At 40.1% G+C, this 26,258-nt stretch overlaps 1 protein-coding gene across 3 annotated transcripts in view; it reads right to left on the minus strand.

Moving 5' to 3' along the window:
* bsnb (bassoon (presynaptic cytomatrix protein) b) overlaps positions 1 to 26,258 on the minus strand; it is a 64,496-nt gene that overhangs the window by 20,478 nt on the left and 17,760 nt on the right. For all 3 annotated transcript variants that reach the window (XM_069143602.1, XM_069143597.1, XM_069143588.1), the window contains exon 3: positions 22,298 to 23,173. In XM_069143602.1, coding sequence (XP_068999703.1) covers positions 22,298 to 23,173 — 876 coding nt within the window. The remainder of the gene's footprint in view (positions 1 to 22,297; positions 23,174 to 26,258) is intronic.

The following is a 26,258-nucleotide window of genomic DNA, read 5'->3' on the forward strand; positions in this document are numbered from 1 at the left end:
CGCTTAAAATCCAGAACAAAACCCATCAAAGACGGCATATTTACATAAACAGATTAAATTTCAGGTCACTGCAACTGATCGATGAAACTACTCAATAGAAAGAAATGGATATAGTTCAGGTTATGAAAGCTGAAAATAGAGGCGAGGGCACCATGTTTGTAACACGGCCCCGCTGTCAGTTATAATCATCTCTGTGCCTCAGGCCTAAAGAGGGAGCGTTCTTGTGTCACAGACTTGTACACCAAAACAAATAGCCTCATAAACATCTCTATGGCTGATTACCATCTGCCTAATAAATCATTTCTTTTATTGGTGTCATACCATAGCATAAATACAGAAGATGGAATTTAGCAACATGCCCAGCAACAGCTAATAAATAAAAACAATGCAGGTGTTCAATGATAAAAAACAATGTAGGTGTTCAGTGATTGTATCAGAGGACATCTTAATGGCAGGTTAAACAGTCATGATGCCACAGAGAGTTGAATATAAATGACTTCTTTTTAAAAATACCCTTACATCTTCTTAATATTGCAATGATCAAATACAATCAGTACTTATAGAAGTTATAGGGATTCTGTCTCCGGTGATAGTCAGGGACATTGACACAGTCGGCCATCTTTATCACTCCATACCAAACCTGTTTGGAGATATTGATCAGGCAAAGTGTGAGTGAGAGACTATTTGTTTTTCTCAGGGCTCCTTGTGTGTTCTTTATTTAGCTCACTGGCCACGATGAAGAGTGGCTACACAACAGCACAGACCACTTTTATGATTTGTCCAGCAAAACCAATTTTGTACTGTCTGCAAATAATGGTTAGTCACATGCTGACAAAGCTACTGCTCACATTTACAAGAAGAGGATGAATAAGGATGACGAGGAGGGGGAGGATGGAAGAAGAGGAAGAAGAAGGTGGTGGTGGTAGAATAATGATGATGGTGGTGAAGACAATGACCACAAATGACATCATATTTACAATATGTAATACTATTACTGTATATAGATTAAATTACCAGATTATTGTCAATCAAAAGTAATTTGCTATTTATGTGAGGCCACTGTAGATAGCAGGTTAGAAAGTGGCTCTCATTTGGCCTACTCACAGATCACAGCAGACACAGAGCAACAGTAACGTCAAACTGGAGTTGTGTTTCTAAGTATCAAACATGTTAAATGTTCTTCACTAACTTTTAAAAAAAAAACACGTGGCTATTTAGCTTGTTAGTTGTTTGACTGTCTTCTCCAGTTAGAAAACTTTGCTGTTTGACGCTGGGCGTACAAAGTTCAGCCAGTGGGTCTAGTAGAGCCAGTTATCCAAAAACTGCTGTCTGCTGGTGCTGATGAGAGTGGCGAGACTCATATTCGACTGTCCATGGACATATTATCCGCATAAGTTAGACCGCAGACCAGCCAAATCCCATTACACCTCATATAGCTTTTAATCAATATATTATCACACAAAAAATACAACATGAGTGATAACTTATGCAACTCTGTCCTTTAGAGATGATGCCACTTGAATCATGAATGTGTGAAAATGTGCAGTTCACCTTTGGATAATGCTGCAGTGACCATAGTGTGGGCAGCTACAACATTTCTCAGCATAAAAGGAGATAAAATAAGAGTTTGGCAAACACTTGGTCAGGTTGAAAACCTTCCAGCGACAGCAAAAACCCATGATGGGGGACTGTGAAGTACTGCCTTACTTAGAACTTCACCCACCTGCCAAACTTATAACTTCACCCACTTTGTTTGACAAAGTGATATTCCCAAAGACAACAAGCTGCCAAACAAAAATATAATATAATGCAGTAAAGTCAAACATGGCTACATTTAATATCTATGTGCAACATGCTATTTTTACTTGTGCTATTTTTCCATACAAGATAAAAAACCTTTCTTAATGTGGCCAAATCCTAACGGAATCTGTGAGACCACAAAATGGGATGGAGCCATTGGCATGCCAAACAGACAGACTTGCTTTGTTTTCATATCTCTCAAGTGCTCTACTGAGAATCTATATATAAACAGGTGCAGCACTCTCAGAACTAGCCATCTGTGCCGGCTCTTTCACGACAAGTGACTCTGTGTTTGTGGGCAGCTCGTACACACTGGGTCCGACGGATAAGTACCGAAGCTATGCAACAATATAGACAGTGAAGACATGGTATGTGTGTGCATGTGCTATGTGAACACATGCATGCATCTGAAAACATAATCAACCCATCCAAGAAAATTCCAGCCTCTGACATCTCGACTCACGTCCTTCAACTTCCTCAAAACCACATCCAATAATTTTTTTGGGCATGTTCATAAAAGCCGAATCTGATTAAAAACCTAAATTACATTCAAATGAACATTTCTTTCCATGGAGCATCTTTCTTCCTGCCATGTTGGCACTGCCAAACTCCCCTCTTTGCTCCTGAATCAGCATAACATCACTGCGTGGGTGAAAGGGAGAGAGGAGCAAGGCCAAAACGGAGCTGGGAGTAGCAAATTATTCATGTAGAGTGCTTTGGCGTGTACAGCAGTGAGCGGTGTGGGCTGTGCTTCCCACCTTTACCCACACTGTGTGGAGAAAATCAGCGCCATATAAAAGACTGAGCCTCTGTGCCTCTGAGACAGTCCAGTCCTTTAATGCGCCCTGAAAACAGAGCAACTGTGGCAATCTCCAACAGCTTAATACTTACAAATTAAACTGTAACCCAAACTACAAAAGAGACAAGTAATTAAATTTATTCTTACAGTATGAAAGAATTAATTAAAAAAAAAAAATTCTTTAAAGAAACTGACCTAGCTCTTTTTGTTTTTAATCATTGACTGAACCTCCTACTTTTTGTATTTTTGAGGATTCATTGTGTGCGTGTGTGTGTGTGTGTGTGTGTGTGTGTGTGCACGTGGGGGGGGTTAACGACTGTGCCAAACTACTACGTGTAAGTGGCAGAGTTGTCGGGCAGCTCAGTTTGTTGGTGGGATCATCCTGTTAGTGAATTGGTAACCTCATTAAATGGTAGGAGGTTAACTTGTCTGCTCAGTGGAGTGTGTACTTAGCTCAGCTCTGATCTGTAATTCAGATGCAGCTGACAAGCCTACACACTGACTGTAAGCTGCCAAATACATTTTAAATATATATTGACTGCTTGTATTTACTGCAACATGCGTTAATAAGTGATTTTTAGTGTCTTATTTGACGATATCTGGACTAAACACTGTTTTTGATCAATGCTGGGTTCGAACTTTCATCCTTACACATTGTCAACATGGCCAATAACATCAATAGGTTTATTTCTCATAAAAATATCAATATGTAGTAATTGCTCTCGACTTTTCTCTGCTAACCCCAAACAGAGAGAAAAACGTAGTGGTAACAACATAAGAGAATCTCTAGAGAAAAAATAATCGATAAATGCTGTCTGAGATTTAGAATTATTTTATGCATTCACAAATCCCAGTAAAATACACTTAAAATCCAGATACATATTTGCAGATTCCTTTACATATTTACAAATCTGAGCTCACAGATTGAGATTTAGTTGTACAACTATCCTCACACATTTGCAAACAAGATTGCTACAATGATACCCTGTAGGATGTTTTTGTTTGTCCCAAGATGCAGTGTGTTGGGTTCTCACGGCCCTGTATAATTCCCTCTATAATATTTCGCAGTTGTACATCTCTTCAGCAGGTAGGCTATTACATAATATAACCAGAAAATGACCCTTAGGGCTGTAATGGTGTCCCTCAAAATAAAATGGTGCAGCTGGAGCAAAAGTGTTTGTTTGACGCACTTATAAATATGAATTTATTTAAAATAAAGAGTGGAGCTGAGAGTTGAGAGAGTGAACAGTTAGTGTGTGAACCTGACTCTGTCACGAGAGACAAAGGTGGAGACTGTGAACACGGTCAATGGAGTAACGCTTCATCCACTCAGCTCACAGTCGGAAAAGCTGCCCTTTCACTGTCAAAATAATGAGAGATTGAACACTGCAAGTTACCACAAAGAAAAGGTCAGAGAGATTGATTCCATTCCCATAGATTGATCCCACTGTCACAGCACCTTGCTGAGGCATGATCACTCACACAATGTGTGTGTGCATTTGTGTGTAACCTGAGTGTGTACATGTTTGACTGTACGTGGGTCTGTACATGTCTATGAAGGAATTATTGGGCAATAAATACCAAATCATTAAGGAAAGCATAATAATTATCCAGAATTCAAACCCCTAATGACAACCAAGACTGAAAGCAGGTATGAGAATGACAAATCAAAAACATTGAAATGGGCCTTCTTGGTGCCTAGTTTAATTAAGGAATGTACCATCCTGAACTCAATAGCAGCCATTTTTACTGTCTCTCTGTTTGGAATTAGCCAATAAAATCAATGATTGCTAAAGCTGGAGCTGGGAAACTAACCAAAATGAACTCCAGGCTGTTAAAGGTGTTCTTGAGGTTGTAAAAAACAACTATGAAGTGCATAAGGAAGAGGAAAACAGTCACAGAAAAGCACGAATGTTAATTGTAAAGCCCTGTGGACTGTAGTGTCAAAAGTGGAATTGAAACTACCACATTATGTTATGTAACACTTCGATTAGTACTGCACAAAAATAATGCAATTAGTAAAAATATAAAAAAAACTATTATTTCAATGTTGATACACTAAAGGCCACTAAAGGCAGCAGAACAAAGTGTACAATCGGGAAAACTTGTTAGCAAATGGTTGCCTATTTCCACATCATAAAGAGGATTTGGAGTTCTGTTTCTGTCCACCAATGAAAGTCCAACATTTTCTACCCTGTAGGCCCTGTTTTGGTCTCCACCAAATCCTGAAGGAAACATCTCTTTACCTGCTAAATGCTACACGTTCATCAGGAAGTGAGTAACTTTGTCTGAGTCCCGTTTAGCATTAGAAGTGTACAGTAAGTTTTTAAATGTTCTTTTTTTTTTGGGGGGGGGGGGGGGGGTGAAAACAACTGCCAAGTGCTACACTAATACAAAGCTGATTAAAACTGTGAGAGTGAAAATAAAACAGCAAAGTTGAGGCAAGAAAACCAAAGCAAGTTTTAAAATCCTATTGGGCTGAAAAATTAGGTGACAGTTCTGTGGGCTCATAACATAAACATATTATTTTATTAAATTTCATTAAATAAATTTAACACCTTTTTAAAAATCTGTTATTTGTTCGAACACCACGCTGGTTCATTGAATATTAAAATCAACAACAGTGAAATTTTAGACAGCACACTGTAGATATGTAAATCGTTTCAGGTAATTAAATGTTTGCTCTTATGTTATTTATTTGTTTTCATTTCTTTCTTCTGAGTAATGCTAAGGTAGTGTTTACTTTTTTTTTTTTTTTTTTTTTTTTTTTTTTTTTTCAGAAAAAACAGGCCAGTGACTGCACCCTCCAGCTGAAACAAAGCTATTCACAGTCTCTCTTTTGCTAGTGGGAGCTTGCCCGTGTAAGTAAGAAGAGGTAAAGAGCTTTTCTTCCAGGAGAGATTGCTATCAAGAAACAAAAAAAAAGTTTGTACCCACAGGCAGTAAGACCTGAGGGGAGGATAGTTGGGAATTAATGGTTGCCCAAGATTAAACTGATTGTTTTAACCTTTGAAATTGTTGCTAGATTTTGTATTCTGTACTATTTCTTCATGCATTATCTGTGTTTTACTGTATTAAATTGACTGAGAGTGCATGTGTGTCCACTTCTGATAGGTAGCCAGAGCAAAAAGGAGTTATTTTACTGAACTGCCCTGATTCTAATAACTATAATAGTGACAATAAACATGAACTTGGATGCCCCAATAGACTCTGTGAGCTGTCTAAAAATATGGTCGTACATGTCACACTTCTTTTCAAATAAAAGGTTGCATTGTTCAAAAGCTTAGGTCAGAATCCTGGTCACAAGGCCAAAAGCCTTCTTTTTGCAACTACTTAATAAAGGCAAAAACGCACAAATGTATTGTTTAGAAAGAAGGTGACAGACCTACAAAGCACAAACTGCTGGCGAGGTAGGATTTAATAGAAAGCCTTAACAGTTCCTACCCATGGAGGGAGCCAAAGAGTGCACCATTTCAGGGAGAAATATTGGAGCCCCTGTGGGAGAATACACACCCACACAACAACATGAACGCGCAAGAGAGAAAAACAAACAGGCATCCTGCTAAATATTGCACTTTGTGTAGGCTGCATTTTTAACGCCAACCTTTTTAATTTCATCTTAGCTCTTATTGCCTTACAACTGGTTAAAGCCACATACTCCTTTTGTGCTTGACTTGTAACACACACACACACACGCACGCACGCACGCACGCACACACGCACGCGCGCGCGCCGTTTGTTCACTATCACCATGGGGATTTTTATTGATGCATTGATCATCCATAGCCCTTTATTGTAATCTTAGCCATCACATCTAAATGCCTAAACCCAACCCATACCTATATCCTAACCTAAGCCAAAGTCTCAGCCCTCAAATTGCGCTTTAAAGTTGTGAGGAGCAGCTTCACTGACTTTACTATGTGTGTTTTTCCACCAAATTTGGTTCCCACGACATTGTAAAGACATGGACACACGCACACACACTAGGATATCTCGAGATGCTGGTCAAAAAAGTGTGGAAACACATATACAAGCAGGACTGTGCAATCTGAACAACCTCAGTGTTCCCTTCTTACTGTCAGTCATCTCTCAGCAAGAGTCTGTCCCCCACATGGTTTCTCTGCCAGGAATCAGATCTCAAGCTGTGAGCAAGAAATGTCAGCTGCCATCAAATGCAGTTACATCCCCCAGTGAGATATAATACCTTAGGTGCTCATTACCACAAAAGTCCTTTCCCACACTTGAAGTAGTCTCTTATTGATACTCCAAAACTCCAAAATTCAAAATGTTATCATGTTTAAATGCTATAGCATGCTGAAGCTTAAACATGAGTTAGAAAGGCACATGCAAATTGTAGTGGTAGTTTTCATGCCTCAATGAAAATCTTAAGGGCAAGGAAAATAAGAGGCAACGTTAGAAAAAAGATCCAAACTGAAAGTGAGTAACAGGAAGCATGACAGCTACGCACGGCAATATTAAACATTTGGCGCAAACACCGTCCACATCATGTGTAATTCTATCCCTCAAATTTTCACTTCCAAATGTCAGATGTTGTCTATTCTTATTCTTATACAAGTTATTTAATTCAGCGATAGCTTTTACATCTTTCCCATCAAAACAGCCTTGGTCATTACCTGAATATAAATTATTTTTCTCAAGGCACAACAAAACCAACTGCCACATCGACCTTCAAAATAACAGCAAAGTACTAAAATTCGGAGACTGACTAAGTAACAACAAAGGGAGAAATCACCATAATAATCCTTCAAGTTGCGTGTCTCACAGAGATTAATGAGGCATACGACAGAGGAGGTCATAATTAATTCGTAACAAGTGAAGGTCAGGGGAGCAGAGGGTCAATTTAAATTATTAACTACCACGTGCACAGGGGCGTGATGCCAAGCAGGTGTGAACGGGGTGAGTTTAAGGTGAGTGGGGAAATATGTCACACACAGTTAGGTGCCCAGACTTGCCAACACACAGGCGTTCAATACCAGTAAATGAGCTGTTAAACCACATGCATGTACAGATGCACACACCTGCAAACAAAAATACAACAGAGGCAGTCAAAGTTCACTTTCCAGCTAGTTAAAATCTATTTAAATTAATTAAACTCTATCTTCATTATAGTAATATTCAGACTAATAATTCAAGATCAGCAGGGCAGGTTATTTTGTTCAAGGCCTGTCAGAGTCCTTCAAAACACTGCATTCATTTCTTTTATGCACAGCGTGAATGAACAGTAGTTTCAGACTACTGTGCGCAGTGGGAAGTGTGACCGAGCACATGTCCCAGCAGTGTGCCAGGCTATGCCACACCACGCCACGGCTGTGACAGGTCAGTAAGAGTCAGCAGGTATATAGGTCAATCCCCTGGGACTCCTTCAATGGGGACACGTGGTGGGGCCTGTGGATTAGAGAGGAAATGAAGGATCATCCACTGAGTGAGCAGGACTCGGCTATAGTCACGCGCAGAACAGTCTACTACAGTGCAGTCAAGATCAAAATGTAGCTAACTGATATTACCGAGATAATGACAAGGAGTTTTGCAGGGCTAAATATAAAGTAACTTCACACTACTGAATGAATGCTAATTCTTCTACCTCAGGGTCACTGGTTTTCAAGAACAGTTGCACTATCATTCGGGCAGCCGAAGGGTAGACCAGTCAATTTCCTGAGCAGTTATTGAGATTATTTTTAGTAGAATAAGATCAACCTAGTCTGAAGAAGTTCACACTGAAAGTAGGAGGAACCACGTCAGGGCGAATAGCTATTCAGATTTGAAAATTCTACAAACAAAACTGTCTGTGAAATAGACAACAAAGAAAACTTTACATAATTGTTAAAGACTGAGGTGTTGCCTGCACCTACCCAACAGGTTTTGTATGAAGAACTGTGAAATTTAAGTGGAATTTACTGAAAAGCAACTTACACATTATTGTCCACGCATACAACTCAGCAAACAAGCCGCTGCATTCAGCCGCCGCTGTGTGTGTCCATCTCAGCCAAACAAATCCCAAAAAAGATTAGAGTCACAAGGCTTGTTTAGACAATGGAATAACATTTAAAAAAACAACAGCTAAGTTCCTACACACGTTAGCATTTTAGTGGCTCTGTAATACTGTACTTAGGTAAAGCAGGGGTTTTCAAGTGGGTCCATGTGCACATCACTACAAGACACAGCCACAGCAGGACACACCCACTTCAATTAGGGTTAATGTTGGGATAAGTATAGAGGCTAGAGTTAGTTATTTAAGGGGGAGTGTCATGTAGTCTGCAATACTGCACATAGACTTGTCGCGTGATTTTGGGCTAATGTAGATGATAGCATAAGCATGACAACGTATGCTCACGATGCCAGTGCAAACAAGCGGATTTTTTTTGGTTTAACATTTCTGGATTTTTCCTCTGTTAGTTGTGCATGTCAGCATGCTAGCTTCTGCCAGTAAAATAACACACAGAGTACGGCAGACTGTCATTGCAAGTATTTAGTCACAAACCAAAGTACTGGGCAAATAGAATTGATGATAATGGCACTAAAAGGTCATGGAGATGGATATACCATCTGGTAACTATAAATGTCTGTGCCAAAGGCCATGTCAGTGTCATGGCAATCATTATTATTGTAAATAGTTGATATTTCAGTTTGGACCACAGTGGCATTTACTGAACCACCAACATTGGCAGTCTTTCAATGTCTAGTCTGGCAAAAAAAAAAACAGACATGTATAAAATGGTAAATGTAAGCATGTCTTTTTGTTTGTTTGTTTGTTTGTTTGTTTTTTACATCGGAAATATAATAAGCTATTCCTACCCCTTGCTCAACAATTAGTGTGCACAAACAAGCACATTATAAAGCTGTGTACAGCAAAACATTATCCTTATTCTAAAACAGTAGCAGTGAAATACCTTTTTTTTTTTTTTTCCTTTTTTTTTTTTAAATAAACTCATAATCTCTCCAGCAGAGTGTGTTGCTGCAGGACAACAGTGTGTCAGCTGCCATTAAGAGTGTGTGTCTCTGCTGTCCCTCCAGTGGCAGAGTAGCACTGGGTCAGGTCATGTTTCCTGCTCTTTATTTACATATTCTGTCCGTTTCTGTTCATTTCAACTGGGGCAACAGGTGCCTTTTTTTGCTGTTGGAAAACACTGTCTTGTTTCAGTGGGGGGGGGCTCTCAATACTTGAATGAGATATCTAAGGGACCTCACAAGATCACTGTGTCAAAGAGCAGGTTTTTATATTTACAACTCTTATTTGTAGTGAGTCAGAAGACAGACAGTCTGCTGAATAATGTACCAAACTCTTGATTTTGACAAAGCAACTGGATTTTGGTATCTGTCATTTAGTAACCGAGAGTCCAAAACTTTTGGACCCTTGCAATTTTAGTGCTTTATTAAAATGACTATATCTGGTATGCAGTTCTGTCTTTATTGACATACACACGCAAAGACTTGCCACTTAAATATAGTATCTATTATTTTATTTCCAATTAAATGTGCTGTGGCACAGAGCCTTAAGAAAAAAAATTAAACTGGCCAAATACGGTCTAGACTGAATTTAATATGAGGTAGCGGGGGAGGTAAACAAACTACTATTCCTGTAAAAAGCATGTACAGTAATAACCCTAATCCATCGCCTCCACCACAGTTAATTATAACTGAATCATTATGGGAGATTCTGTAGATCTCAGTCTTTCATCCCTCAAAAAATTTAAATCTTTCCTGGAGGACAAACACAATCCAATATCCCTCTTCATACATTCCAGGAATTGTAAGACAGCATAAAGGGACAACTGAAGCTGTTCTACGGTGGTATTTAGCTGTTTCCTTTTTTTTGTTGTTAAGCCGTTTAGCTCAGCGCTGCTAATTTGCCCTGAGAATTTTCAAGATGAATTGCAATGTTTATCCCTCTGCAATCTTGCTTAAAAAGCACCGAGAGCGACTGCATTGCAGCTCAGCTTAGTTTAGTGAATGCCCCTCTCTCTGTGGTCAAACTGTCTAATGCGGTCGGAATAAAAAGTCTTTGATGTGTCTTATTTTTACCTTCTGACACTACTTACTCCCTTTATTGTGCAGCTATATTTCCAAACTTTGTAGTTGTTCTCCACCTTTGCAGGCTTTAATCAGTATACAGTCTTAATATCAGCAACATAGTAATAGCAGTTTGGTTGAATGAGATTAAGTTAGATGTGTGCACTAGTTGATAACAGTATATTCTATAATCTGCAGCATCATACAGAAGATGGGTGATGCCATGAAGATTAAAGAGTCACATCTGCATCTTGAAAGGCAAAAACAAAATCCATGCAGGGACATAAACAAAAGTCAGACCTCTAAAGATGCATCTTTTTTTCCAACATGTTAATCAAGCTGCAGCCAAACAGAACTATTTTACACTGTGGTTGGCAGCCGGGCCCAAACAAGTCATGTGTCTCAACTTGTCATATAGGCTATGTCCCCAGGACAAGTTAATCAGGCTGTCTCCTCAGCCCTGTTTTATTTTATATGAGCTTCCATTACTCCTGCCAGGCAAAGCTACAGCTAGCAGCCAAGCAAATAAAATTGATGTACCTCGCTTTAGACTTTCAGACAAGTTAATAAACTGTAACCCGTCACCAGAATGTGGTAAAATGACAACTTTACAGGAACAAATCCAGCCAAAAGTATGTCTGCTAACTCTACAGTAGTCTTTTAGACAGGATGCCTGTTACAGTCATTCTATGCATACATGCAAACATTTACCTCGGTTAGCAAGTTTGTAAGGCAGTCTAAAAAAAAAAAAAAAAAAATATGTTATATGTAAATGAGAATGATATAAAACACCTAAAAGGAGAAAAGGTAACGACAAGCCTAAATTAATTCTGAATTCTTATGAACTAAAACATATACATAATGAGACACAGACTTTCATCATGACTTCACATAAGATAACCAGTCTTACAGAAGATTAATTATATGTGATAACATTTCCTGAGGTGAAAGTTAATTTAAGCATATGCCAGCTACCACTTTGCCCTTGTCTCATACTATGTCTAAAACATTTGTTGATTTAATTTATCTCAAGCTTTTTACTGATTATATGGGACTAACGCATAAGAGGGATATTTATAGGTGCAATATGTACGATATTTAGTTTAAGCACAGATGAACAGAAGTCATCCACAGAATAGGAGGAAATAACAGGTTTGAAGATGGATGTATTGTGTTGTGCAGATGTCTACTGAACTTAGCTTGCTAACCAGTTAACCCCAGCCAGTCCCACCTCGTACCATCCCTCGCCTCGAGAAGCAATAGTAAGTCACTGTAGCGTCCAGTATGCCCTCAGTCGAATGTGAAAGGAAGAAGACGTAGAGTATTATGACCTCTTTTAGAATGATCGAAACTCTATACACAACAATGGCTGAGACTCTTTGCAAAATATAAACAAAACAAGAGTAATAATGTGTTTATTTTCCCTGCTGGAAGCAACTCTTGGCGAGTAAAGGAAAGAAGTTTGATGCTGAACTCACATTTTTATCCAGACTGGTCCATAAGACAGCCGTTAATGCTAACATTGGCAATATAGCAATAGCTTAAGAAGGTAGCTATTTGTATAATTTCACTGACAGTGTTAATATGTTTGTTTATTTGCTTTTCAGACTAGTTAGAATAGATGTATGACTAAAGCTCAATCAGCTCACCATCTCACTATCTAATAAACTGAGATAATTTTGTGAAGCAAACCAACCAGGCAAATTGACCTTGTTTGGACAATTCTAAATGGATGTTTAGTAGCTAATGATAAAATAAACCATACTGAAAAACCTTAAATGATGTCAATATATAGTTTTGCTACGGCTGTTTTTGCTACCACGGTCTTGCTAAAAACAGATAAGCAGGTTATAAAATAAACTATAGGCTATCGCCAGTTTATTTTGGTAAATCCATTCCTACGTCCAAACAGACTAACTTTACAACCATCATTCATAAAAAAAAAAAAAAAAGCAAACTACTAACAGCGGGGTAAGAGTAAGCAAAGACCGAAAGAAAAGAAACTCTGAGTGTGGATGGAGGTCACAATGAACACTAGAGTGACTCACTAGAGCCTCGTAACACACAATGTGGTATTACAAGATGGGACTTATTTTTTACATATTGCACCTTTAAGCCATTTAAGGGGCTTCCATGTCCATATAAAATACATTTCATCCACCTTTTTGGATGGATGAAAAAAGTGCATCGTGTGTGTTTTTCATGAGACATACAGTAGCAAAGATCAAAATGCATCTAGTAGATAGATCAGACATGTCTGCGGCATATTGAAGTGTATTATATTTACTGGGAGTAACTAAAAGTAAAACCCTGTTGGTATGTGAAATAAGGTATTACCTACATTTTTAATGTAGATAAACAACGGTGACCAAGTGCATGCATCAGTGCGAGCTGTGGAGCCTCAGTGTCTTCACTAATGGAGGCAGTGGTAAGACCATCTCTAAGCGTAATGGTGATAATGCTGCTTTCGCTATTGTTGTTTTTGCTGTGAGGCCGCTGCTCAGGGCAGCCGCTCAGACCCTCACCAAGTGATATGGTCATCAACAGTGCTGCCTGACAGCTGCAGCACTGAGAAGATTAGTAAGGGGTTAAATGTAATATCTGAGCGATCAGTGAGCTTTATCTCTTTCAATTTGTCTTTCAATCTCATGCTCCCTTTCGTTACAGCTCGCCCTCTGTCTTGCTGTGTCTATTTGTTCCCCTGACATACAACCACACCTCTTTGTTCTAAAATCTCACATTTGTGTCACCAGCCTTTTCGTTTTTGAAGCTTCAAAGCAGGGAGCACATTCAACGAACCCCCTCGTTCTTCCCTAATGCCAGCATTAGGGAGTAGTTGCATGCCTGAGGTGCTGCGGGGAAGAGGGAGCACCGATGAGGCGGGTGAAGTGATGTGTTGAGACAGGAAGGCCTAGTAGCAGGGGTGGGAGGACTGCACTGGCCCACCTCTGTGACTCCGGCAGCGAGGATAGACACGGCGCTGCCAGGGGCCCCTGGAGCATCGCTAAAACTCGTTAGCATAGCCACCAGGCCTTGAAGATGATGAGTTCTGAAGAGGTGATTAAGCCAATGCTGAGGTTCCATGTAGGCTTCAAAGCACATTTGCTCACAAGCTAAGAGAGAAAGGGCATTTGAAGATAGGACCACAGAAGGACGGGAGGGGTAATTCAAGTTCCTGATGGTCAAGGTGCTCCTCAGACAGTGATTCATCAAAAGAGCTGATATTGCTGCTGGTGCAGGCTGCGTTTAGAGCAGGTTGAGGTTGACCTCAAAGGGATCTTGTGAAAAATGAACACTTGCAGTGCACAGAAATGTAGCTGAAACAGGCACATAATTCAATCCCAGTGTCAAAAGGTTGCTAGGCATTTTAGATTTTCCCTTAATCCTTTTTGTATTTCCTGTCACTTGTCCTGCAAATCAGTCAAAACAGTGTAGGATTTTTTTTTTCTTTCAAAAAAAATCTTAAAAAGCACAAAAGGTAAGACATGGAGCTTATAAACAAGCTTTGCCTCTGGAAGTCTCTGCAGATCTGCACGATTCAAAAGTTTAGACAAAGTGTACACAGCTCAGTCTGAGCCCGGAGTCTGATGCCAAACACAAAGGTCCTAGAGATGAGAGTGAATGGCATTTAAGCCTCCAGACCAGCAAGCCATCTGTGCTGGGTGCCACATAATCTCACAAGGAAGCAGTCATTGCTGTACATCACAGTATTTTCCTGTTACACTGTATCACAGTCACACATTGAATTTTATCACTGTGTATACTGTACTGAATGTAATTTGAACTTACTCTTATTGGAAATACATTGTATATAGAATTGTAAAAATTTCCCTCTGAGGGATTAATAAAGTATCTATCTATCTATCTATCTATCTATCTATCTATCTATCTATCTATCTATCTATCTATCTATCTATCTATCTATCTATCTATCTATCTATCTATCTATCTATCTATCTATCTATCTATCTATCTATCTCTACAGGATATAGGTAAAATACTGTTGTTTCCTCATTATAGTCTTTTCAATGCTAATAGAGTTATCAGACAGAGTCAAAATGGCATTGTCTCAGTTTAATCATCCAACAAGGCTTACTATTCTCAGATGGCCCTTTATTTGTGTGGGTGGATCTTTACAATGGTGTGTTGGGGTTAAGCACTGTACTCAAGGGGATCACTACACTCCCTCAACATGGATTAGTAACACTCTCAACTATTAGCTCCTTTTACGAGATGCCCGCTTCGTCTCTCACACACACACACACACACACATACACACACACACACACACACACACACACACACACACACACACACACACACACACACACACACACAGACAGACACACACACACACACACACACACACACACACACACAGAGACAGAGATACACACCCTTCTCTCTGTCGCTGTTGCTTTTTGCTTATGTCTGTATGACCTCTCATAAATATATACATTTAAAAGAAGTTTTAAAATGCTTATCTTCCTGTAGCGGCAAAATGAACAAAACGCAGACCAAATCAAGAGCGCTGAGTACCCATGTTGCAATGTCAACTGTAAGGGTTTAAACCACGAGTAATTGCCATTTCGATCAATGTGTCAACAGCAAGCGGTCCCCAATTAAGACATGCAGACAGGAAGAAGATGAATGCAAACGGGGGGAGGAGATCATTGAAACGTGCAAAGAGAGGGAGGGTGCATGTGTAGATCCATCACGAACTGGAAGAGATCAGAGGAGCAAAACAACATTAAACATTATGTGTCAAAGAGGATCATTGAAGTATCTGGCACATTACTTAAATCTGAGTAATATAAAATAAATATAAAGAGAAAAGAGAAAGAGCTGAAATAAAATAAGGTTCAAGCCAACAATTAAATATTTCATAAGAATCTATTTCTACCTTTGGGAGGAAGGCAGTTTTACAGCCAGGCCACTTAGACTCACACAGTTCACTATTTTAATACATCTGGAATATGTAAAGGGGAATATGAACAGCCATAATGTATGTGAAATGACAAATTTGAAAATTAAAGTTACAACTCAAGTCCCACATTTATTTGTTACCAGTTTAGTGTTTCAGTGGGTGTGCGTTATCTGCATGTTGGATTGTGCAATTTGTGTGAGATGCTCGGCGGCCTGTGAATCGTAAATCTTGCACCACTATGTGCGCTGGTTTAGGCACATGGTCCATGCAGCATGAAGGAATATGGAAGTATTAAAAAACGTCAAGCAGTTGACTGAGGCCGGGTGGGTGTTTGAATCTGTGATGGCGTACCGTCATCACTTTTGGAAGCAGCCAGGCTGAGCACGGCAGGCTTGGATGCCTGATGCCGCCAGCCATCTGGCTTTGGATGAGACTCCTGAGGGAGACACAGGCTGGTGCCAACCTTCAGAAAACACTTCCAGTGTGTTTGAGAATGAGAATCACAAGTTCATCTATACTATGTCAGCGCTATGACACATTTGCAAATACTACATGTTCTACATATGTTCCCTCTATACCAGCTGTGTCTTCAAGGGCACTGAGGTCTCAAGCTATTTTGTAGTCAGAGATGGGAAAATAAAAAATAAGATCAATACTTTCTATAATTCAAGATGTGTATTTTTTTTTTTAATTTTTCATAGCTCTGAGTAGCAGTTCAATCGACTTGAAGCTCAACTTGTATCAAGAAATGTTCTACATTAAACACAGTAAATGCCTTATCTGCAACTTATTATTACCTCACGTGTGAATAGCAGTTTACTGCATCATGTGTTCAAGGCACAAAATATTTGTCAGTTTACCGCATAGTTACTGCAGACGGTGTTCCAGACTGTTAAAAAGCCTTTCTTTGCACAGTCTCTGACTGTTATTGCTTCGCCACAGCTGCGCATTTTACAGAATGAGACTGTGAAGAGTACTTTTATATGTGAGTGTGTGTATAGTGTCCTGTGGGCATATAGGGCTTTATCATACAATGTACATTGCAGATAGAATGTAAAATAATGAGTCATTGACTAGTAAATGTGTTGATGTCAAACAGTTATTTGACTGATGACCTTATTTTAGCTCTGTATTGTTCGGGGAGACCGAACCATTGGAACTAGGGACCAGATCCAGAAAGCTGCACTTTACTTTGCTGACACATCCCCAGGATATGCTAACATTAAACCCAAGTTTGTCTGATCCACCATAATATTCTAGAAGATGAGAGAGAGTCTCATTAAGCAGCTGAAAAGGCATGTTTAGGCTGAACAGAAAAGTACAAATGAGGGAATTAATGTGTTATGAACCGCCAGAGGAGATAAAGTTTGCATTAGGCAGTCTTATGAAAATGTCTGATATGAGATGTCGAACACATGACTTAAAATTGTAACCACAAGCTTTGCAAGTTTAAGTTCAGTATTTGATACTCTAATAAATCATATGATCTCAAATGCAACCTGAAACTGAGGTGAAACTAACAGCCTCATAAAGACACATGCACCTGCACGTATGCATTTCTCCTCTCACACACACACATACGGACATGCACACAGGTATCAACACACCCTGACCTTATGTGACATGTGGAATCAAACACAGCTCTCTCTCAATGCTCCACACTGCATGAACTATTTATAATGTTCTCCCTCAGTGAATTATTGATGAGCTATGTTTTCTGTTTCTCTACACTTTTTTACAGTTCTGTGAGAAATTCAGTCCTTTTACTAATGATCCACTCAGGGCCTGCGTCCCGTTACAAAGAGTGCGCACACTTCTACAACCCAATAACAGACACATAGGGTCAGATAATAGCGCCTGCCCAACTGAGGGAACTGTGAGAACGATATAATCTAGGCAAATTGGAAAACTCATGAGGGAAATGTTGCGGCGAGACTGCTGGGGATATAAACCTAATGTATTATGTGGAACACACCTCTACCTGGAGTTACAGTCAAAAAGACATGACACCCACTCTGCCGTATCTGGCTCACTGGTATGAATGAGGAGAGATAGAGCGACTCAGGAACGAGGACTGACATCCAGCGTACTGAAAATCCGATTGAGCAGCAGACACTCCAGTGAAAACATTTCATGTTCTATTTACAACCAAACTCTGGGGAGATGACAGTGACACGGGGTTGGTTTTAATCTCCTTGAGAAGCATAATGGGGGAGAAGTCCCAAAACAAGGACATCTTATTTACTCAGAGCCACACATGACTTTCAGCACTAATTGATGTGAAATATTCTGCAATCTAATAAACAGTTGGCTTCCTCTCACTCATTATCTCTGATTCTCACTTTCTTCCTCCTCCTCCTCCTCCTCCTTCTCCTCCTCAATCTTTCACCTCTTTCCTTCCTCTTGTCCTCCTCCGTTCTTCCACTCGTTCTTGCACAGACTCCGGCACTCATTGTCTCATCACAGATTAAAAAGGGGCTGACTATTTTTTTCATATTATATAGCTTAGCCTAATTCACTCCGAATGAATTATGCATTGTGTCACCAATAACATGACAGAAAATGTCTTTTCGTGAATATTTCGAACATTTTTCAGAGTATTTTTTTCCACAAGCTACACTTTTTTTTTTCAAACTTATCACTGAGAAAATATTCCATTAGAGGATGTGTTGATCTATTACCAGGGGTCACAGTTTAGTGTGACATAGACAAGGGGGTGAATACTTATTGGATCAATATTTTAGAAATGTATATATCTGATTAGATTAAATACATTTGTAGAATTTTTTTTTCACATTGACATATGTTCCTTTGTTGTAAGTGTAAAAAAAAAAATTTTTATTTTATTGACACTGTCATATAAGTGTTTTCCCCACATTTTTCAAATAATAGAAGCAGTTGCTTTCAATGAACCTTGAAGGATAATGTTTATTTTTATTATATCAACAAAGTCCACTAAACAAAAGAAAATCCACGATTAATTAATTCCATTTCCTGTGTGGCCAAAGCCGAATATAGCTGATTCCCCTGTGCCATATTTATTGTTGTCCAAAAACTATTAAAAACATAAACATAAATGGGCCATAGTGATTCACGGGGTGATAATAAAATAAAGTGCCCCTGCATAAACAATGTTTCATTCATTGGAGTTATATTTGTTCAAAACTACAGTGTCCAGCATTTGGGGAAATTATTTAGGCATTTTAAAATTTTCAAATATATATTCAGAACCAATGTTCTCATGGACAGAGAGTCAGAAAGATTGAAAAGAAGACAAACTAATTATTGGTTTTGGTCTTTTCATGGGATTTTTTTTGAGAGGAACAATAATGTAGACCGTCACCAGCCTTTTCCTTTAATATATTTAATATAACTGGTCAAAAGTTGTCACTACAATTGATCTACCATTGGGCTCAGAATAAGGGGAACAAAGGGTTTCTTAGTCTACATCTAGATTAAAATACTCAATCTGAATGATAGATAAAAAAAAAAAATTAGAACAGACCAGTAGTGTAAATGAAGATATGATTCACTTACACTATGGATGCATCACAACTTTTTGGACCAAGTATAAAGACTTACAGGTGAGTACTTGTCAATACTGAGTACTGACATAAATATGTTTATAATAATGCACTATGTCTAGTACAAATATAATTGTGGTGGGGAATAAAATCCACGTTAGTCCACGCGCAATGAAGCTGACTAGAGGCATTGGGCAAACATTGCAGGTCCAAATATCAATAGTGAAGCTGAAGACTGAAACCTGCTGCAACAGACTGTTAATGTGCTTTTTTACAAAATCATGTACCCGCAGTAATGGCAAGGTCATGGTCTATGATCTGAACAAAACATAAAACGTGCTCTCCGACCACGTCATAAATCAAATATCTTTAGAGTTGATCGCAATGGACATCGTGAAAAGCTGTCATAGAGAGGGAGAGAAGCAATGCTGTTTAGAAAGGGTAAAAAAAAAAAATGGGCATGTTTTGTCTCTCGCAGCTGTGTGACACTTGGACAAAAAAGAGAGAGAATAGGATTCCATGATCTTTTCCTTTCAGCGAGCCAATCTCTTCGTGACATGGGTGTTAACGTTCGATTTTCATTTTGAAAAGTAACAGATAATGTGCGGAAAAGTGTTGGGGGAAAGGGTTTCTGAAGCTATCCAAACATTTAAAAAAAAAAAAGAGAATCTATAGTTTCTGCGAAACTTATATGCCAAATATGCAGAATATGCCAAAGCAAGATGGCAATCCTGTAGAGGAGGACCCTCTCCCTATATATATGGAGGGCTCCTAAGTAGGGATGGCTCATGAATTTAAAATATTCAAATAGTCAATGAAATATAAAAAATCAATTCGTGTATGCAAATCTCATCCTTCCTTATTTCCTTTTGTTTTTTAATGGCACCTGGTTGTTATCCCTTACTCCCGTCAGAAGTTGGTGGTAATGTACCTAAATGCCGTCTGACAGCCACCATTAAACAACATAAGGAGAAGAGGAACATGTTGCTACCAAACTTCGGTGTCTGTGAAACTCCTTCAAGAACATAAATGAAACTGAGGTTAAGTGCAAACTCTGCTGGCATATAAGTGTACCACGGGAGCAATAATCGGTTAATAGTCGATTAGTTCTGAGCATTTATCAAATAGTGTTTTGCTTGAAATGCCCATCCCCTACTTCTAAGATCATGAAAAGGTTTCAGGTGATTTTAAAAACACAATTATGAATATTATACTCCCTTTTTGCAAATAAATTCCACTAAATACGACACTGCACCATTGAGAGTGCCTCTGTGATGTGGTGACGGCTGGGAATCTCGAGGACTCCAGCACCTAGAGAGGGCAACAAAATTCATTATTTCCAAAAAACAGCTGGTCATTAACTGCAGCGTAAGTTGTTTGATAGTTATTTTTACTGCCCGTGAGTTGTCCCTGGATATTTACTTTTGCTTCTCTGGAGTTTGCCGCAAAATTGCTTTTTGCAGTCCCTGCTGCTAGCATTAGCAAACGCCTTGAAGCCTGCATTGTTTCAAAACCCACTGTTACCCGGCTTTTCTCCTACGTTATTGCCTTTCCAACCAGTGTGTTGTGTTTTTCAATTGCGAGTACAGTACATACGTATAGCATCGGACCTGATACCCGATACTGGTATCAGTGCATCCTCAACCTCCATAGCTTTATCACAACAACTCCATGAAAAATGAAAACAAGAAAGAGTGTTTAGAATTATGTTAGCAACAGGCAAGACAGTACAAAGAAAAAGCAGACAGAGAAACAGGGAAGTTTGGAGTGATTAGGAGAGGATGAGGAAGATGAATCTGCCAAACAAGCTGTGGACATCAAGCTGAGCAACCCAATTCCAAAGTACAAAGCCTCACACCATGTCCAAATGGTTCCCACCCACTCTAGAGCGACCCACCTGCCAGCTCCATGGAATGATGACAAAAACTGTTCACAAGTTTTGAAAGAATGCATCTTATGCTGGATTGAGTTGCAGACCGGAGCCAGCAGAGCACAAATACAACACACCTAACAACTGAGACGCTCGCGAAAAAAGAGCAACAGAAGTCTGAACGTTTTTGTAGACCTCTCAGCATCTCAGCAGCCGAGCATGAAAGTGAAGGCTGACAAACAAATTATATCTCTGTTTCCATAGTGATCTATGAATGGCCTGTGCTAGTGCCTGTGACAACCAGATGCCTGGGAAGACAAGACTGCCCCATAAAAAGCCAGTGCTCTGCAGCAAGCCTGTTATTACTGCTATCATTCAATTGGACTTGATTTGCATAATTAAACTCTGTTATTGCCTGACTCTGGAAGCTATTGCAAGTCTGGGTTCTCACCAACTGGATTCCCAATATGGTACAGGACAAGGGGGAACTTAGAGGGAGGAATATACCCTCAGCTGACCCCTCGATGGGACTAATCAATCCTAAAATTATCCATTTAATTGAACTTGATAAGGCTCTGTTTCCTGTAGATTGGTCATCTATTTCTGTTCCGCTCCGGGGTAGAGTCACTGATGAGGCGAGTCACAGCTTGGACTTCACTCTGCTCACTACATGAAAGGCCCTGACAGAGCAGAACAGAGCAGGTCCTGACTGAGCAACACACACACACACACACACACACACACACACACACACACACACACACACACACACACACACACACACACACACACACACACATACACACAAAAGAGAAGACGGTCACAGGCTTACATGAAGCATTATGTGTAAAAGCGGCACCCAGAACATGCTGCTAAAAATCTAAATATCAATCGTCTGCAGATTTGTTCTTTGCATTTATATTGCTTCTGAAATAATAATTTGTTATTGTTTGTAATTATGTGTTAATCCCTCCGAGTGAGCAATAATTGAGCATTCCTAAACAACACTAAGAAACAATAAAAACAGCACACACATACTAGCCACTGTGAAGAGCTTCAGAGACAAAGTAAATGATGGCAACTGTTGGCCATGTGACAACTGAAGCTGAAATACTTGAATCACGCACACAGGAATCCTCAGTAAAATGCAGCGATTCACTGCAAGACCAGTCAGCCACAAATGGACAACAACAAAACCTTTTCGACTGCACTGTGACACAGCGTTTTTCACAAAGACATGTCAATAAATCATTTAATTTAATCGAATCCATGGTCTGCAAGCCGTTGCAGAGCAGTGGACACTTTGTTACACGCGGCTGAAAGCCAAACAGACCAAATCAGTTTCTTACCTCGACTATGTGTGGCGTGGGATTGAATCCACACATGTTGCACACTTGGGAGTGGCACTGTGTGCAGATGTTGTAGTTTGGTGGTTCTGCTGTGTTGCCGATGTTCAGGTTCGTCTTACAGAGGGGACAACATGCTTTGGGCTTAGAGTCCGGGGGAGCATGCTGTTGGTGCTGCTGAGCAGGGGCTCGAGGCCCTTGTTGTGCAGGTTGAGGTCCTGAGGGTTTTCCTGCCCCAGGTCCTGGACCAGGAGGTCCTCCTGGTTTAGGGCCCGGTTTTGGGGGCTGTTGTTGGGGTTGAGTCGTCTCGGATATGAGCGTGCTGGCTTGGTTCAGAAGAGAAGCACCAAAGCCAAACAACTTCCCAAAAGTCTGCTCTGGAGGAGGGGGCTGTCTTGAGGGGGAGCTCCCTGCACTGCGAGTCTGGTCCTGGCGCGGGTGGTGTGGTTGGTGGGCAGGAGAGTTGCGGGACAAATCAGGCTGGGATGGAGCCTTGGCCATCCCAGGGAGAGGGACTGCCCCTGGAGGCAACTTTGCTTGTAGCTGACCTGGGCCAGCTGGACCAGTCTGTTTGGTTGGGCCATGTGCTGGATGGGCCTGTGCTGGGGGCTGCGTCTGGGGAGGGGGCTGGGTCTGGGGAGGGGGCTGGGTCTGGGGAGGGGGATGCGTCTGGGGAGGGGGATGTGTTTGGGGAGGGGGATGTGTCTGGGGAGGGGGATGTGTCTGGGGTGCAGGCTGAGTCGAAGCATCAGGTTTGAGCTCTGGATTGGTTGGATGAGAAGGAGAGTGGATCTGTTGCTGACTCTTGGAGCGTGGTGTGGTCATATCCATCCCCAACGCTCTCTGCATCTGACAGTTCAGACATAACCACTCTTGTACCTGAAAAAGATAGAAATACAAAACAATGACATTAAACTACACTCTTCACCAGTCAGTATATGAATGGGAAATTAAGGAATAGTTTGGCATATTGGGAAATAGGCTTATTCATTCTCACATAAGCATACAAAAAAAAAAGATATTCTCATGCTGCTGGCTACCTGAAAATCTTACAGTGACTTACAAACTGACCTCTGGCAAAGAAATAGTCACAAACAGATTAAAACAACAAAATATAAAACATAAATTGGTGAGCTTTAGAATTGCTGTTAGGTACTGTTACCTTCAGACAGAGCCAATCTTGCTGTCTCTTCCTGATTTTAGTCTATATACTATGGGAAAATCACCATTCGCTCACAGTAACTTTATATTTACCGTGTGGAGACAGGGGATGTGTCTATCTTCTATTCTAACTCTCAGCAACAAAGATAATTAGCATATATTCGAAAATGTCCAACTCCAGACTTAATTAGAAGGGCTATTGCAGATTATACAAAAAATAGAGTTCCTTAAAGCAGATACAGTAACTTTGGCATGGTGTTTGTGTCTTGTCCCTACATCCCCAAGGGTTTCTACAGGATGCCCCACTTCTCTTTACTGTCCAAAGATATCCAAGCAAGATGAACAAAAAACTCTAAATTGCCCAGGGGTGTGAATGGGAACGAGTGCTTGTGGGGGTGAATGAGAACAAGTATGTTGATGTGTTTATGTGGCGGACTGGCTGCCTTCCATTCCTCCAGTGCTTGCTGGGGTAGCCTCCAGCCTGCTCTCAATAGGAAAAAATGTTGTGTGGAAAATGATTGAATGAAAGAATTATTGTGAATGATGTAAAATATCTTACTGAGGATGGATTTAAGCATCCCCATGCCCCCGCACGGGCATTTATTGGTAAACATAATTTACCCACAAACAAATGTGTGAAAAATAAATGTGACAGATGGAATCAACTCTGGACATCTTCAATAAATAATGGCTGCCCCTGATTTTGTAATCTTCCCTCATGTCTTTTCTGTGTCTTTTCCCTTGTTGCTTTCTCTTACATTCTCTCTCATTACACAACATGTTCCCTTCCTCGTTAAAATCCTCCCACCAACCTCCTCTCGTTTCTGCTGTCATTGTCATTTCATTTGTGTGTTTGCCTCTCCTGTTCTCTTTCTGCTCCACGTAGGCACATAAGAAGGTGAAAGACAGCGAGAGACGCTAGCGATGACACATGATCATACGTAGTAATTGGCATCCTGGTGCCCTGACAGCTGCCACAGTATTGTAGCTGTCTTGGATTCATGGTCATTGCCTAATGCCTTGATCCATTATGCAGTCAGAGAAAGGTTGTGTGAGGGTTGGGGGTCTGAGGCGCAAAGAGCGAGGCGAGAGGCCTTGCCGCGTGCCTTTTTCCTTCATGCCTTTTGGTGCAAATTCCTTTAAACCTGTGAGGTTGGGTTCATGGAGATATTGGTTTGAGTTCAGCTCAGAGTATTTAGTTCTCTTAGAACGTTCAAAGAGATGATTGAAAGTGCAGAAAATCAAATGTATCTGCAACCCTGTGGAAATGGAAGATTCACACACAAGCTCAAACAGCATGTACACACTCGTATACATCTGCGCCATGAGTTACTATGTAGAATCACCCAAATGATGTGCTTTATATAATCCTAATATTACTCGATGTCAACCAGCACCAGCAAAGTTTCCACTGTACATATATTTACAGAACTTTAGAGCGTCTGTATACAACTGTAAAAAAAAAGTATTGATGGCAGTAACACTTGAAAGATCTTGTAAACGTGATTGACACAAGGAAATGTGAATGTATGTTGATAATATGCTGATAATCATGCACATCTGAAGTTGTAACGTGTAATTGTAACATATCACATGTAAATACAGAAAGCATTCATAAACAAGCTAGGATGCCGGTTGTCACTTCACAATTTAGCTGTAATATAGTATGAGTCACTGGACCTTAAATGTTCTATTGCTCCACATGGTGCAAAGCACTGACTCACCACTGTGTTGTGACTTTTAGTTAAACAACTGCAACTTAACTCCAGCTGATAACATCTAGTTTTACTGTAGACTGATAATCAGACTGCATTGTCATTTCGTTGCACTTCCTCATTCATTCATAATTATTCACTATTTAAATTGCTTAGGAAATTGAGACATGGCAAGTGACTCACAGGTCTTGAAGCAGGTTAATTTTGCCGGCCTCCAGTGATCACAGTCCTTGTTAAAGTGATGTCAAAATCTACTTGGTTTGTTACAGCATGCCCTCCATCCCCGTTAGTTAGGGTCACAGGTGCACATGGGTGACTACGCTGCTACAGGCAGAAGTGCTTTGTTCCACACACATGTGAATCCCTGCCTACTTTGCTTAGCTGTTCAGGATTTCCAATAGTTGTGGTTTTGTTTAATCATTGTCTTCCCCTGGCAGAGATGGCTGAATTCCTACAAACTGCCTACACACATAACATTCTTCAAGACCTTCCAGTATTTTATCAGAGTTAATGGTTCAAATTTTGATTAAGAGTTGTTTTAGGGTGTTTAAAAATTGACAGCTGCTCCTTTTCTAATCATTGTATAGGGGGGAAACTTTTGGGCCTGTATGCATCATGTTATCCTGCAACAACAAGTTGTCGCAAGAACCATTTCTGGGGCTTTTGTCCTTAACAGCTAGCTAGCTACACAGCTATATTCCTAAAAAAAAAAAATATCATCCGAAAATGTGCCGCACACGAGACAGACTGACAGACTGTTACACGACATTTTACAGTCTCAGTTTCAGTCATCATGAAGAACATGACCTGCTCCTCACAACAGCTACCAGGTCTGATGAGAATGGATGATGGGTGTGGTCAGAGGTGAGACCGGCTTAAAATGATCAACAAGACAGGGCAGAGAAATGCAGCCTTTTTAGTATGTGATATAACTGTGATACTATTTTCTTATATCTTTTTAAACAATCACTGATGTACAGTAATATTTTCAAAACTGCCATGTGGACAACTTTAAAGTGTTTAGTAACCACTCCGACTGCCGAACAGTATTTCTCGGTATGCCTCGAAGTCAGCCTTCTGATCAGTCA

This window comes from Embiotoca jacksoni, unplaced genomic scaffold (assembly GCF_022577435.1).
Source record: "Embiotoca jacksoni isolate LCO1_2020_lvr unplaced genomic scaffold, fEmbJac1.0.p SCAF_1, whole genome shotgun sequence".
NCBI lineage: Eukaryota > Metazoa > Chordata > Actinopteri > Embiotocidae > Embiotoca > Embiotoca jacksoni.